This window comes from Phycodurus eques, chromosome 13 (genome assembly GCF_024500275.1).
Source record: "Phycodurus eques isolate BA_2022a chromosome 13, UOR_Pequ_1.1, whole genome shotgun sequence".
NCBI classification, from domain to species: Eukaryota; Metazoa; Chordata; class Actinopteri; order Syngnathiformes; family Syngnathidae; genus Phycodurus; species Phycodurus eques.
Window position 1 is genome coordinate 4,517,796 of NC_084537.1, and position 14,337 is coordinate 4,532,132.

Sequence of the window (14,337 nt, forward strand, 5' to 3'; positions counted from 1 at the left end):
AAAAACAAGAAATCAGGAAGGGCCCAAACACTTTTTCACAGCACTGTATGTATGTACAGTGCCACCAGAAAGTATTCACACCCCTTCAATTTTTCCATATTTTGCAATTTTACAGTTTTATTCTAAAGCGGATTTGAGAGAAAAAAAAAAAATCAACATAAAATATCCCTTAATGACAAAGTAAAAACATTTTCAGACAGTTGTGCAAATTTATTGAAAATGTAAACAAAACAATAGGGACATAAGTATTCACACCCTTGGCTTAATGTTTTGTTGAAGCACCTTTGGAAGCAATCACAGCCTCAAGTCTTCTTGGGTATTACTGTACGAGCTTGGCACACCTGTTTTGGGGCATTTTCTCCCAGTCTTCTCTGCAGATCCTCTCAAGGTCAGGTTGGATGGGCAGCGTCGGTGGACAGCCATTTTTAGGTCTTTCCAGAGATGTTCGATTGAATTCAAGTCCGAGGTCTGGCTGCCCCACTCAAGGACATTCACAGGCTGCTCCTGAAGTCACTCCTTTGTCATCTTGGCTGTGTGCTTTGGGTCATTGTCGGGTGGGAAGGTGCATCAAGTTCCAGAGCACTCTGGAGGAAGTTCTCTTCAAGAATTTCTCTATATTTGGCAGCGGTCATCTTACCCTCTATGCGTACTAGTCGCACAGTTCCTGAAGCAGAAAAACAGACCCACAGCATGATGCTGCCACCACCATGCTTCACAGTCGGGACGGTGTTAGCCAGGTGATGAGCAGGGCCTCTTCTTCTCCAGATATAACGCTTGCAATTCAGGCCAATAAGTTCCATTTTGGTTTCATCAGACCAGAGGATTTTGTTTCTGCAGGTCTGAGAATCCTTAACGTGCCTTTTGGAAAACTCCAAACGGGCTGCCATGTGGCCACTCTACCATAGAGGCCTGATTGGTGGAGTGCGCTAGCAATGGTCGACCTTCTGGATTGTTCTATCTCCGCAAGGGAATACTGGAGCTCCGCCTTAGTGACCATCGGCCTCTTGTACACCTCTTTGACTAAGGCCCTTCTTCCCTGGTTAATCAGCTTGGTCGGACAGCCAGATCTAGGAAGGGTCCTGGTGGTTTAGTGATGGGCAAATGATACCGAGGCTTTGGTACTTGTGTCACTCTTACTGAAGCGGAGTGATTCGAAATGCCTCACAGTTCTGAGGAGCGGGGTTCAATCCCCGGCCCCGCCTGTGTGGAGTTTGCATATTCTTCCCGTGCCTGCGTGGGTTTCTCTCCGGGCACTCCGGTTTCCTCCCACATCCCAAAAACATGCATTAATTGGAGACTCTAAATTGCCCGTAGGTGTGACTGTGAGTGCGAATGGTTGTTTGGCTATAAGTGGCCTGCGATTGGCTGGCAACCAGTTCAGGGTGTACCCCGCCTCCTGCCCGATGATACCTGGGATAGGCTCCGGCGCTCCCGCGACCCTTGCGAGGACAAGCGGCTCAGATAATGGATGGATGGATGGGAAACAGTGCCAGTGCTTCGAGATCGAGTGCTTCAGTCGTGCTCTTTTGAGGTTGCTATGGCTTCAGTTGTCCACCAGATGTCACCGTCACTGAAGCCTTGAAAGCTTTGAATCTGTTTCGGCACAATTGTTAGGAAAGCCTCAGTGCGTCGTGAGGCTTCACTTGCCCACCACTATGGCGGTTCCAAATAATCGAGAACACAGTGCTTTTCGGGACCTTCTGTCTGCAGACAATTTCCTTAGACTTCATTGCTTGGTTTCCGCTCGGATATGCACTGCCAACTATCAGACCTTATATAGACAGATATGTACCATTCCGAATGATGTTCAATCAACTGAATTTACCACAGGTGGACTTCATTCAATTTGTTGGAAGCATCTCGAGGATGATCAGTGGAAATCAGATGCACCTGAGCTTAAGTTTGAGTGTCATAGCAAAGGTGCGAATACTTACAGTTTTGTACCGATTATGTTCGAATGTTTACATTTTTTATCAATTTACGCAAATGTCTGAAAATATGTTTTTACATTGTCATTATGGGATATATTATGTAGACTTTAAAACCAATTAAAAACAAAAAAATCTATACTCAAATCAGTTTAAGAATAGATTTGTAACACAAAATGTTGAAAACATGCAGGGGTGTGAGTACTTTCTGGTGGCATTGTTTATTTTAATAATGAAATAATTCATTCTCTTCGTCATTTAAATTACTGTACTATTGATTGACAGTTATTTAACGAATCCAATTTTTAAAAATTCACCATTTTCTTTCATAAATCAGTTGATTATTGACTTCGATAAATTATGAATACATGTGAATATATACTGTAGAAGTTTATTCATATAATTATTTTTTTATTTCATTATCAATAATGTAACTTCTGCATACACCACAATTGATGAACTCATTTAATCTTTTTTTTTTTTTTTTCCCAATCCCTTTAAATTGTTTAATGACAATACGGACAATACTGTGGCCTGTTTGTCCAACATATCCCCAAGTATCTAAAGGATCTCTACCAGAACCATCGCTCCCACACAAAGAAGAACTATTCATTCGCGTGGCATGAGGTGTGCTGGAGCCTATCCCAGCCATCTTTGGGCGTATACCCTGAACTGGTCGCCAGCCAATCGCAGGGCACATAGAAACAAACAACTACTCTCACTCACATTCACACCTATGGACAATTTAGAGTCCTCAATTAACCTACCATACATGTTTTTAAGATGAAGGAGGAAAACCGGAGTACCCGGAGAAAACCCACGCAGGCACAGGGAGAACATGCAAACTCCACACAGGCGAGGCCGGGGATTTGAACCTGTGTCCTCAAAACTGTGAAGCAGATGGGCTAACAAGTCGCTCACTGTGGCGGCGAAAAATGTAACCTTACAAGAAAAAAAGTATTGAGTTATTGAGAAACAATCTTTTTTCCCCCCAGTAAAAATGATGCGAGATGAAGAAAAAGAAAACTAATAACTAATACGAACCCAAACCCTTTCACATCACTAACGGATGACGGGGTTAACATAACCTCACTCAGATCAAATTGGGCCGGATTAAAGGACGGGAGCGGGTAGTATGTGGCCCGCTGGCCATATATTTTCACACTTTGATTTGGCACTGTCACTGTCTTTTCCTTTGATGGCCACCAGGTAGAGCCAGATACTAAACTGTCTATTTACATTACATTAGATTCGGTCCATTTTTGCAACAGTAACCAAAGAGTATTTTAATTAAATATTTAACTTTTAAGATACTCAAGCGGGGCTTTATTTGTTACCTTATTAATTAAAATCACTTTAAAACTATTGTGTTCTCCATCTCTAATTGTATTATGTTATACCTTTGATGTATTTTAGTGTTATTTAAATATAGCGGAGTAGGTAGATTTACATTTAAAGCATTTTAAGGGCAGAAAAATACGCGTTTTTAACCTTTTATGTAAGGCTAACGGTAATTAGTGGAGAGAAACCCGGAAAATGCAGGATCTTAGTTTCAAATTAAAAGCCTTGCTCAGTTCAACCCCACGTCCGGAGGGGTGTAATTGAAGGGAATATTCTATTACTTTGACAGGCAAACCACCAGAAGCAGCTGGGTTACATATAGTTGGCTTTGACGGCTCCAGGAGACAGAGACGAGAAGCAAACCCACGCCGACGGCAACGTCCCGATTCGGATTTGTATTTTTTTTTTTTTTTTTTTTTTTTCCAATTTGGGATCTTTTCGAAGGGACTTGACGTGGATAAGGAAAAAGAAGAAGAAGACGCGGAAAAAGGGAGATTCGAGGTGCCTGACGACGGCGGAATGGCGGACAGGGACCCGTTGGTTCCGATACCCGTGGAGGTTCGGGCCAAACTGGCCGAGCTGGAGTTGGAGTTATCTGAAGGTGAGTGGCACGATTTGCTGGTTCCAATTGGCCTCAACAGCTCGGCTCAGTTCTCTGGCGCTTTACTGTGTGCTCGGACGGGCTTGTCCGGAGTTGAAGCGGGGAAAAGTTGGAAGTTGTGTGAAAGGATTTTTTTGGGGGGATTTTTTTTTTTTTTTTAACATAATGTTTTTGCGTCGATGAAGATGTTCTCATGCATACAATGAAATAACTCCAATGTCAGGACGCAGTGCTTGAATGCAGCGAAAACCACAACAAAACCACGATTCGTCTAAAAAGACTCTTTCAAGTGTCAAGACTCTTTCAGTCTTCCCTCGCCATATCGCGTTTCACTTTTTGCGGTCTCACCTTATCGCTGATTTTAAAAATCGTACATATCACATTTTATATTGCAGAGGTTTTTTTTTTTTTTTTTTTTAACGACTGCAGAGACTGTCCAAAAGTTTGGTATCATTTCACACTTCAAAGAAGAAGGGGGAAAAAAAAAGGGGAATGTGTCTACACTAAAATACAATTTCGTTAGCAAATTTGAATCCCTCCACAGGTGGGCAAAGATAGACACAGATGCCAGTGCAATTTCAGTCGCTTTTGTTGAACAAACGCTAACAAGATAAACACATTTATACACTAGCTGCATGGCCAGACTGGCAAACAGTTCGACAGTTAACAGCCAGCTGCTCTTCTGAGCCAGTGACAACCAACTCTACACTCTCATTCGCTGATCCCCAAGTCACTCACCAGGCCAGGCCCCGCCTTTTAAAGCCATGCACATTCACAGATACTACATTGCAGAACATGAATATGGTGACCATGAGTGGACAAAAATAATACCTGCACCTCACATGCATGCTATGTTTTGTATTGGTATGATCTAGGGGTGTCCTAATCCGATCTTTGAGATCGGAAAACGGTCTGATGTTAACAAAAAAAAAAAACAAGGATCAGATCAGACTTTGATTTTCTCACTCTTACACAAGCAGTAAATTTCATGTTCCGTTCCAGCACTTCTATCCAGCAGCGCCCGAACGGCATGCAGCGCCCACGTGATCACAACAGGTTGCTATTGTGCTAACATACTAGCAAGGAGTAAACGAGTTATAATGACAATATATGACGTCTTATTTCTTTGTTACTGCAAGTATGTATCTCATTACATGCACCACACTGCCCCTCAGAGGTGAAGATGTGCACAACAGTTACTTTATGTAACCCAGTTTTTCCTCATACATACTGTCGGGGATTATGATTCTCTATTTGAGTAATATCACTTGAGCAATCCTTTTCCAACATTCCATACTACAAAATAAGTAAATTATGTATGAGTATTGCTGAAATCTGACAGGTATCGGCCAAAACTGAAGGCTGCAATATTGGTAGCGGATCGGAAGTGGAAAAAGTTGGATCGGGACATCATGCATAAAGCTTTAAAATATCTATAAATAATAAAATATGTAGTCGCTACTTTGCGGAATTTAGTCTATCCATTCCATAACCCCCCCTGCGAAAAATGAGAGACTACAATATTTCATTCTGAGCATCATCAGCTGACATGTTTTGTTATGTTGTCGACTTAGGCCCGCCGCACACTGAGCAGCACGGCCAAATGCGACTGGGCTGGAACGTGGCGAACAAATTGCAGTCGGCGACTCGCACCCGATTGACCCTCACACTAGGGCTGCCAAGATGAGTCAGCTAGTGACGATTACTTCGACAATCAAAATTGTTGACAATTCATTTAATAGTCGATGTTGTCATTTGCTGCTTATCCGTTCTGCCTTCTGGCCGTGGTGCACGTGCAGTAGTGGCGAGCCGGGTCTTTCTGATGACGCACGCGCACAATAGTGGTAATACAGGTGGGCCGTGAGCAGAGTTGGGTAGGAATGCGCTCGCTACATTTACTCCGTTACATTTACTCAAGTAACAATTTTGATAAACTGTACATGTCAGAGTACTTTAAATGCACTTTACTTTTACTTGAGTATTTATGTGAAGAAGGATCGATACTTTTACTCTGTTATAATGATTGACATGCTGTTCGCTACTTTTATTTATCCATTCATGTGTGCGCGTGTCTATTTTTAGACTCCATCTTCGACTTCCGCATAGGGCGGCCCTTTGCGCCAATCAAACGTGAAAACTGTCATTTGACTCCAATTCACCAATCCGACGACACAAGGCAGTCACATGACCGCACACGTAGCCTTTGCGAGCCAATCAAAATGACTCATTTTGGGGGGGAAAAAAACCCCCAAAACAAAACAGCCGCATGAGTGTGTTTACAGACCAAAAAACAACAGCTTTGTCATGCAGCTCTTTAATTGTGACTGCCCAAATCTGGATATTTCAGCCCCCTTCTAATTTGAGAAAACACCGCTATGTCTGGTCAGCAAACAGCTTCTTCATGAAGTCATTTAAGCGAATAAAGCAAATAATGTTTCTGTAGGGCCCAATGCATGTGTTGTTGGTTTTTGGGCAGTTAAAAATTTAAATGGTGGCAGATCTGTGTCGACTCACGCATATTATTATTTTTTTATTTGATCATGCTCTGATTTTATTTAAAAAAAAAAAAAAAGAGAAAAAATATCCAGATGTTACAAATTACTGAAGTATTATTAGTAAAGTAACAGTACTCTTACTTGAGTATATTTGGCTACTCTACCCACCTCTGGCCGTGACGTACCCAAAAGAAGTATGGCTAACTGGCGTTAGCAACGGAGCCCGGAAATTTGAGCATTTCACCCAAAATACTAAAGAGGAATGTAATGCACATCCTGCTAGACAGAACTTGCCTTTCATGGCATTATGACAGTGATACACGAGGATTTATCAAGGAAGTACGTTGTGGCTAATAACATTCTTGCCAAAGAGGGCCTTTCTTCTCTGTAACCTAGCAGCTAATATTAGGTTCAACAACAGTGAGCTACTTTACTTAAAGCTGTAAACGTGAACATTAGCTTAAGTCTGATGATGACGATTTTATTAGCCTGAGCGTACGACTTATGTGTTTGATGTAATCAGAATCATCTTTATTTCCCAAGTATGTCAAAACACACAAGGAATTTGTCTCCGGAAGTTGGAGCCGCTCTTGTACGACAACGGACAGCCATTTGACAGAAAATACTTTTGAGACATAAAAACACAGTACGGAGAGTCGGTGTACAATGAAAGGTTACCGGTAATGCAGATACAATTATTATTATTATTATTATTATAATAATTATTTTCTTTGACAATTGTGCAAATGGCGCAGAGACTTCAAGAAATTGAAGCAGTTTAAAGTGACTAGTAGTGTGATAATCTGCAACAGTGTCAATTGTGCAATGGTGCAGATACTTCTCAAGCACATGAGTGGCCAGTATTGGTCAACAACAGAAATGCAAATAGTGCAGAGTGGTGAGACTACTACAGTGAGTGCAGAAAGAATGTGTAATTGGCCCGAAAGAGATGTGACAAGAAACTCAAGACAAGATTGGCAGCATGTTACAATGGAATTGTAAGTTAACCGTTTAAGAAGTTAATGGCAAAAGGGAAGAAGTTGGAATGTCTGCTAGTTTTAGTTTGCATTGTTCGATAGCGACTACCTGAGGGAAGGAGCTGGAATAGGTGGTGACCAGGATGTGGAGGGTCCAAGAGGATTTTGTGTGCCCTTGTTTTGGTCCTGGCAGCGTGAAAGCCCTCAAGAGTGGGTAGGAGGGGCACCAATATTTTTTTCAGCAGTCCTGACTGTCTGTTACAGGCTGATTTTGTCCTCCTTTGTGGCACCACCAAACCAGACTGTGATGGTTGAACACAGAACCGATTCAATGACTGCTGTGTAGGACTGCCTCAGCAGCTCCAGAGGCGTTCAAAGGACATCATGACCACAGATGTCAGGGTGACAGGCCAATAGTCATTCAAACGCAAGATTGCAGGTTTCTTGTGGACTGGGATGATGCTGGAGTGTTTAAAACAGGATAGAGCTTCACACAATTCCAGAGCTCTATTGAAGATTGCTGTGAAGACTGGCGTGAGCTGGTCTGTGCAGACTTTCAGGCAGGATGGGGACACGCCTGGGCCTGCGGCTTTGTTGATCTTTTGTGATCTTTTGCGTCTCACATCCTCTTCGTGGATGGTCAACGCAGGAGGGGGAGTCAGAGGTGTGATGGTGGTCGGTGGTGCGGCAGGGTGGGTGTGGGGTGGGAAAGTGTCAAATCTTCAGTAGAAGGTGTTCAAGTCGTCAGCCAGTCCTTTATTGCTCTCTGCTTGGGGGGATGGTCGCTTGTAGTTGGTTAACGATTGTAATCCTCGCCAGACTGACTTGGAGTCGTTAGCGGTGAACTGTTTTTCCATCTTTTCTGCATAATTTCTCTGTGATGTTAATTTATTTAGTCAGCTGGTTTCTAGCGCCATTATACAGGGCTCCATCACCACTTCGATAGGTGTCCTCTTTAGCCTGGCAAACTTGCTGAAGTTTGGCAGTGAACCACAGCTTGTTGTTTTTGAACGAGCAAAATGTCTTTGTTGGTACACACACATCTTCACAGAAACTGATATAGGATGTGACATAGTCCGTATGTTCATCTAGGCTGCCAGTTGAAGTTTCAAAGACATTCCAATTTGTGCAGTCTAAACAGTCTAACTTTGTGAAGTCTAGCTTCACACATTTAAGTTTGTGCCGGTATGTTGGTATTAAGCGAATTAAGCAGTGATCAGATGAGGCCAGAGCTGCGCGGAGGATAGCACAGTATGCGTAATTTAGCACGGTATAGCAGTGATTTCGAATGTTGTTTTCCCTTGTAGGCCAGTCAGTGTGTTGCCTGTATTTAGGGAGTTTGTGGTTGAGTTTAGCTTTGTTGAAGTACCCAATAATAATGAGGGGTGAATTTGGGTGCTTTCTTTCAAGTTCGTTTACTTGTTCAGTGAGCGTTAGCAGTGCGGCATTAATTTTAGCTTTAGGAGGAATGTAGACACCTGCGAGTATGAATGAAGCGAACTCACACTTCGAGTAGAATGACTTACAGATCAAAAACAGCGATTTTGGATGGAGATGGAAATGTGTTGACTGGTGCCAGTAGTGTGCTGGATAGCTGGAAAGAATACTTCGAGGAGTTGATGAATGAGGAAAATGAGAGAGAAGGGAGAGTAGAAGAGGCAAGTGTGGTGGACCAGGAAGTGGCAATGATTAGTAAGGGGGAAGTTAGAAAGGCATTAAAGAGGATGAAAAATGGAAAGGCAGTTGGTCCTGATGACATAGCTGCGGAGATATGGTAGCATCGAGGAGAGGTTGCTGTGGAGTTTTTGACCAGGTTGTTCAACAAAATTCTAGTCGGGTGAGAAGATGCCTGAGGAATGGAGGAAAAGTGTGCTGGTGCCCATTTTTTAAGAACAAGGGTGATGTTCAGAGCTGTGGGAACTATAGAGGAATAAAGTTGATGAGCCACACAGTGAAAGAGTAGTGGAGGCTAGACTCAGGACAGAAATGAGTATTTGGGAGAACAGTATGGTTTCATGCCTAAAAAGAGTAAAACGGATGCATTATTTGCCTTGAATGTGTTGATGAAGTACAGAAAAGGTCAGAAGGAGTTGCATGGTGTCTTTGTAGATGCAAAGCCTATGACAGTACATGGAGAGGAACTGGTACTGCATGCGGAAGTCTGGAGTGCCAGTGGCATGTTAGAATAGTACAGGGCGTTTGAGGGCAGCAGAACAGTGGTGAGGTGTGCTGTAGGTGTGACAGATGAATTTAAGGTGGAGGTGGGACTGCATCAGGGATCCGCCCTGAGCCCTTTCCTGTTTGCAGTGGTGATGGATAGGCTGACAGACGAGATTAGACTGGAATCCCCGTTGACCATGATGTTCGCAGATGACATTGTGAGCCGAGCTGGAGGTAGCGGAAATTTAAGATGTTGAGGTGCTCTGTAGGAGCGACCAGGTTGGATGAAATTAGAAATGAACTCATCAGAGTTTTGGAGACAAAGCTAGAGAGAGCAGACTTTGATGGTTTCACACACATCCAGAGGGGGAGAGTGAGTATATTGGTAGAAGGATGATGAGGATGGAGCTGCCAAGCAAGAGAGCTAGAGGACGACCAAAGAGAAGGTTGGTGGATGTAGTGAGGGACGACATGAGGGCAGTTGGTGTTAAGAGAGCAAAATGCAGGAGATGGGCTTATATGGAAAAGGATGATGCGCTGTGGCGACCACTAACGGGACAAGCCGAAAGGAAAAGAAGAAGACATGGACTTAGTATAAAAGTGTCAATTTCATTTAAAAAAAAAACACCTTGGTTTTGTCATACGAGTGTCCATAAAAAGCCACTCTGACAGCTACATCTATTTGACCCAGTTTTGTATCTGCTTTGTCCATATTTGGCTAAGACTGCCGCCTTTCCTCTGATTGGTTACCTCTATGTAGAAGACACACAAGCACACTAATAAACATGCGCACACACATACACGAACAAACTCACACAGTCACAAGCACACTAATGCACGCACACGTACACAAACACGCACACACACAGCGCACCCCGAACACACAAACGCACACTCACACACATTTCATGTCCTCACAAACAAACAAACATGCACACTAACACACACACACATTTTTAAAATAATATAACACACACTCACTCAAACACACACATACTCAAATACACCATCATGTCTTCACAATATGGTGGCATCTTTTTGCGACCAATCACCACTAACAGTGTATGACAACCTGCCTCTGCCACTTTTTGCCTGCCATGTTGCTTTTGTCCAAGAGGTGATGTCATCTTTGAAGCAGGCAGGAAGCACCATGGGAAGTGGGTTTGTGTGTTTGCGCGTGTGTGTGTGTGTGTGTGAGTGATTGTATGAGTATGCATGCGTTTGCGTGTGCGTGTGTGTGTGTGCGTAAGTGCAAGCATGAAAGTGTGTGTGAGTGAGTGTTAGTGCGCACGTTTGCTTGTATGTGTGTGAGTGTGTGTGTGTTACGACTGCCCAAAATTGGGAAAAAAATGGCGGCATTTTTATTGTAATCCCGCGACACGTTGCGATGTGGGAAAAATACAGGATAACATACTCGTATCGTGAAAACTATCACACATTTTCCTTTTTCCCGCTATGTATTTTTTTGGACAGTTTATAATAGCTTCAGTAGAAAATAAACTATGCTCAACAGAGCACAGAAGAATACTTAGATACAGTATTTGTGTAAAGTCTGCCTCTATTTAAACGTCCCGTATTTTGCCAAACCAATCTTTTCTAGTATTTAATACAGTATTGGCTTATGGTGCCCCGGTGAACGTGAAATATGAATTAGAATTGTCCACGCATTCCTGAGCCTAAGACGTTCCTCTGCCGAGAGGCTTGTAAATCGGGTCATTGGAATTTCTCGAACTTATCTACGCCACGAGCCAAGATCTCCGTCTACCTCTCCGCTCCCGAGCCAGCGCTGTCAACGTAACATACGTGTGCTCTCACAAGTGGGTCTTCTTCACGGAGGCAACCAATCAGAGTTAAGGTGGTGGCCTTAGCCAAATATGGACAAAGCGGATACAAAACTGGGTCAAACAGAAGTAGCTGTCACAGTGGCCTTTTCTGGACACTGGTATGACAAAACCAAGGTGTTTTTTAAAAATGAAAGTGACACTTTTATACTATGTCTATGCTAGAGAGTCAGTCTATGGAGGTTTAAATAGCTAAAATATGGGACCTTTAAAATCACTGTCGTATTGAGCAGGTAAGTGTCCAGCCAGACATGAAGTTCAAATCATTTCTTTTCATGCCGTTATACTGAATGTAGTACGTATAGCACATCCCCAACACTTCATTTGTTTTTAATCAATCTGTAAGTTTACAAGTTTTAACATAATATGCATTATTATTTCTTTATTTGAGTGCATTAGTTAAATGTAAACAACACACACTGCTGTGTACACCTTGTGACTGGATCAGACTACAAGATTTTAGCACCCATTATTGGCCCGATTTGCTATAGTGGTTGATTTCCCAGATCCGGCCCGACATATTTACACAGGAACTCCTTTTGGTGTGACATAATCCATGACCAATGATTTGGCCCTATGACGCCAAAATGAAAAGTCTAGTATATTAGAATTTTTTTATTCCCCAAAATGAAAAGTCTAGTATATTTGAAGTTTTTATTCCCTGTAGTGTAGGGATGCAGCTGTCGAATATTTTAGTATTCGAGTATCCTACCAAGGTTTTTAGCGAATATTTGGGTATTCAGATGAATTCTATTTTTGCTTGGTTAAAAAGCTATTATGAATACACATGAAAAAATAAGCCATTTCACTTAAAATTAATGACCAATTGTTTGTCTTTTTTGAGATAATCAACTGTTTTATTTCTTCAATTCAATTCACATTGAGCAGCAAACTATGTTCTTGTCCTGAAATATTTTCAGTGAGGCCATTTCAAACAGAAGTACAAATAAATGAAAAATATGACAAGTAAAAGTAAAAAGTAGTCCTCCAAATATTTACTTGAGTGAGAGTAAGAAAGTAATCTGTCAAAAAACTACTTGAGTAACTCGTAACTTCTGAGTTAAAATAAATAAATAAATACAAAATAATAGCTGGGAATCCACACACACACGGCACTATTTAAATTTTAAACTGCCCCAAAACCAACAACACATACATTGGGCCCGACAGAAACATTTGCTTTATTCACTTAAATGACTTAATGAAGAAGCTGTTTGCTGACCAGACTTATTGATTCTGTGTGTGTGTGCGTGCGTGTGCGTGTTTGCGAGAGCGAGAGAGAAACATTTGCAATTTACCGCAAGGTGTTTTGTCAAGTTAGAAGTGGGTTAGAATATCCACGTTTGGGCAGTCAAAATTTAAGACTACGCTGCATGTCCAAGCTGTCGTTTTTCGGAGTCTGTAAACGCTCGCGCGTCTGATTTTGTAAAATTTTTTAATTAATTAATTAATTTATTTTTTTCTTCTTGAAAATGAAAATTAAGATAATTTGATAGGAAACACAAATATTATCTTAATACAGTTTGTTTGACAAACTTTGCCACTGTCAATAATTTATTTTCACTGACAGTACTTGACTCAAAATGTAGCCACTTGCAGATATCATGCTAGTACAATGGACATGTGTTTCACACACAGACACTTAAACAGGGCTCTCCACTAACTTTTGCACTAGTAGCACTGGTGCGACCGACTTTTTCAGTTGGTAGCACCATTTCTGAGGAGGTACAGCATGACCATGCCATACCATAGTTTCGATTGACAGTGACTTGAGATATGATATTCGCAAAATATGTGACTGTGAACAAGAAGTTTGTCCGTAGACAAAACAAGTTAATAAAAAAACAACAACAACAAAGGCTTTACTTTTATTTGAACATTCGCCTTTAAGCAAAACTCCCTAAATAGCACATTGACTGTCCCACTAGGGAAGGTAACATTCTCAACCACTGCTACACCACACTGAAGAACTCGTACCGTGCTATTTTCTGTGCAGCTTCGGGCTCGTCTGATCACTGTGTAATTCACTTAATACCAGAGGTGTGGACAGAGGTGTCACATGACTTGGACTCAAGTCAGACTCGAGTCATGAATTTGATGACTCGATGACCAAATTCGAGTCATGAATTTGATGACTCAGCTTGACGATATGTTAAAAGACTTGGACTTGAACAGCAATGACTCGTGAGTGGTTTCCGCCTCTACCTCTGTATCCAATGCTTTCTGCAAAGTCTTTCTCAAAACACGCCGGTTCGAAGTGATCACCACAGTTTGGAATGCTTGCTAGGCACCCGTAGCTGACCACGATTCTTCACCTGTCGAGTGACTTTCTCTATCCACTGGTCACGTATTCCTTTTTCACTTGGAAAGCCCCCAACAAACTCTTGCCACTGCCTGAACCATTTGTACAGCCAAATGCCACACAATAAACCATTGTGACATCGTTTAATCATTAGACAACAAATATACAAGGACGGGAGCAACAGCATGGAACAATAGCACAGAACGCCGAATGAACAGGCTGTTTGGATCGTGTGAGGTCACAGCGCCGGAAAGAGACGAAGACCGGAAGGCGCTGGATGCAAAAAGCAGAAGGCGGATTCTGCATCATATTTATCGATTTAACTGCTGTATATCTGCTATATAATCACTTCGAAATCGCAGATGTGGTTCGTAAAGGGGTTCTACAGTTATCAAGAAAAAAATTAAAATCTTTGTCCTCTGACCTTTGAACAGTTCCATTGTAAGATACTGCCAATTGTGGACATCTCTGTTTAGACACTACTACATTATTCGTGCACTCACTGTAGTAATGTCGTCACTCTGCACTCTTTGCATATCTGTTGTTAACCAATTCTGGCCACTCATGTGCTTGAGAACTATCTGCACCATGTGCACAATTGTCACTGCACCAGACTATCGCACTATTAGTCACTTCAAACTGCTCTAAATTGCTTGAGGACTCTGCTTCATTTCCACAAATGTCATTGTATC

At 42.0% G+C, this 14,337-nt stretch overlaps 1 protein-coding gene across 3 annotated transcripts in view; it reads left to right on the top strand.

Annotated features, from left to right (window-relative positions):
* Nucleotides 1–3,669: 3,669 nt before the first annotated feature.
* dip2cb (disco-interacting protein 2 homolog Cb) overlaps nt 3,670–14,337 on the top strand; it is a 109,448-nt gene continuing 98,780 nt past the window's right edge. For all 3 annotated transcript variants that reach the window (XR_009769634.1, XM_061693254.1, XM_061693255.1), the window contains exon 1: nt 3,670–3,870. Coding sequence is in view for 2 of the 3 variants with exons in the window: in XM_061693254.1 (XP_061549238.1) it covers nt 3,789–3,870 (82 nt within the window). In the remaining variant the exon portion in view is untranslated. The remainder of the gene's footprint in view (nt 3,871–14,337) is intronic.